Source organism: Elephantulus edwardii, unplaced genomic scaffold, assembly GCF_000299155.1.
Source record: "Elephantulus edwardii isolate Elephantulus edwardi_28Jun2011 unplaced genomic scaffold, EleEdw1.0 scaffold00135, whole genome shotgun sequence".
Taxonomy (NCBI): Eukaryota; Metazoa; Chordata; class Mammalia; order Macroscelidea; family Macroscelididae; genus Elephantulus; species Elephantulus edwardii.
Window position 1 is genome coordinate 8,249,442 of NW_006399885.1, and position 2,191 is coordinate 8,251,632.

General features: G+C 39.6%; 1 protein-coding gene across 1 annotated transcript in view; it reads right to left on the bottom strand.

Annotated features, from left to right (window-relative positions):
* Nucleotides 1-1,558: 1,558 nt before the first annotated feature.
* Nucleotides 1,559-2,191, bottom strand: part of RNF6 (ring finger protein (C3H2C3 type) 6) — a 10,351-nt gene continuing 9,718 nt past the window's right edge. The window contains exon 4 of the mRNA XM_006894132.1: nucleotides 1,559-1,579. Coding sequence (XP_006894194.1) covers nucleotides 1,559-1,579 — 21 coding nt within the window. The remainder of the gene's footprint in view (nucleotides 1,580-2,191) is intronic.

Consider the following 2,191-nt stretch of genomic DNA (forward strand, 5'->3'; position numbering starts at 1 on the left):
AGAAAAAAAAAAAAAAAAGAAACAGAAATTTGAAGAAAGGCCACATTTTTCAAGAACAAACCCTAGGATTGTACTCTGGGCCATCATACACAAATGAACAGTTCAAAACAGTGGTTGCTCTAATATAATGCACCACCAAGGGCACATCACTGACAAGAAGCTGCAGGTAGAATATTAAGTCTTTTCATTTGTAATCAATTGTAAAAAAATGAAACATGAAATCCCATGTTCCCAAATGGGATGTCACTTTACAAAACACCTTCCCTATAGCACACAAGCTATCATTTGGGATCTCTTCCTGTAACTAGCTCATCACGGCATCTTGCAAAGGTTCAAATCAAAGAATCAGTATGCTTCTTTTCCTCTTTATTCTTTCCCTTTTTTTAGTTTAAAATCTTCTAACTGATCAGATTTGAGCGGGAAGGTGCAGAAGTTCCTAATAATAATAGAATATATAAATGACATTAGTCTTCTGCACACAAAGGAAATAGATAGTACCACAGAAGAGTAAGATATAGGAAATTAGAGCACATTTCAGGTAAGTATTTACATGGGAATTGTTTTGGTTTTTGGTGGGTTTTTAAAAATTTTTTATTTGTTGTGTGCCATCAATTGGATCCGACTGGCCTAGCAAGAGAGTGCTACTCTTTCTCCAGTGGAGTATCTGGTGGATATGAACAGCTCGCCTTCAGGATTGCAGGGCAGCTTCTTGCCACGAGGCCACCAGAGCTCTCTATATGTCTTGGTTTTATGTGCCACAGAGTCAGAGCCAACACACAGCTGACTCTACAGCAGATTTTCAGAGGCTATAATCACATAGGAGACTGCCCATCTTTCTCTCATGATCATCTGGACTCAAACTGTGTACCTGAGTTGACAACACAACTCCTTATCCACTAGGTCAGTAGAGTTCCATTGTTCTTATGTGCTGTCAAATTGCCCACAACTCACAGCAATCCTAGGCACAACAGCTCCGAACCCCGTCCTAACCTGAGCCAATCTGTCTTTTAACACACCTATCCCCATTATCCCAGTTAGAGCCAATCCATTTACTCCAGGATCTTCCTCTCTTGCACTGTCCCTCCAAACCCTTCCAAGCATGATGTTCTCTGACTGGTCCCTCCTGGCCACATGCCCAAAGAATGTTGGACAAAGCTTCAAGATCCTTGCCTCCAGGAAGCAACTTGTTTTCACTATCTCCAGGACAGACCTGTTTGTGCTCTTGGTGGTCCAGATGTCAGTTCCTCCTCCTTCAGTTGAGAACTGTTTTGTCTCCCTATGAACAGCTAACTCTCCCGCCTTGCCCTGGAGAACTCAAGGCTAAATGTGTGTTTTACATTTGCCTACCCTTCTTTCTTTTCCATTTCAATTTTATTGAAACATGAAAAATGGCTTTACCATTGCTCACTCAAATCAAGGGATAGCTAAGATTAAGTAAAAATTCCCAGTCTGACGCTCACTTTTCAAATCTGACTGAGAAACCTTCCCGCTTCATGTCCCAGAACTACCATTTATAAACCATTTACTGGAAAGTAACTGACTTTCCCCAAAGTGAGCCTTAACCCTCCTGGACCTGCATCTAATGGGAAGAACCAACTATGACCACTAACCAGAAAGAAAAATGATACCAGTTTTACACATCTGGCCACAAACATTATCAACTTGTGATCTGGGTGCAGCAATATACCACAGGGACACACACTGCCACAAATTTCATAAACAAACTGAAATAAGAGCAGTGAATTTTTTTTATCAACTGGCTGTTTAATTTCTAAAGGCCAGAAGTATGTGTCTGTTCCATGAAGACAAGGATTTTTCTGTTTCTGGCTCTGTGTTCCACACGTCTGACACTTCTGGGGCATGACAGAAATTGGGAAGACGGTACAGGATAGGGCAAGTTTCAGATCTGCTGTCCACAGGGTCACAGTTGACTTTACGGTACCTAACAACAGTAGGCATCAAATGTTCAGGGTGAATAAAAAAGAGGGGACCAATTAAAAAAAACAACAAAAAAAATTGTTCAAATACAATTTTTAGTATTTATTGATAGAAATAGATCTTTAATGCATACTTTGTATTTATAGAAAGTGTACATTCTCTTCAAGATATTTTTTTGGGCCTTCAAGTAAACTTAACATATTATCTATGCATTTGATTCTTTTTAGACTTTTTTTCCCCTAGATTTTAAAAC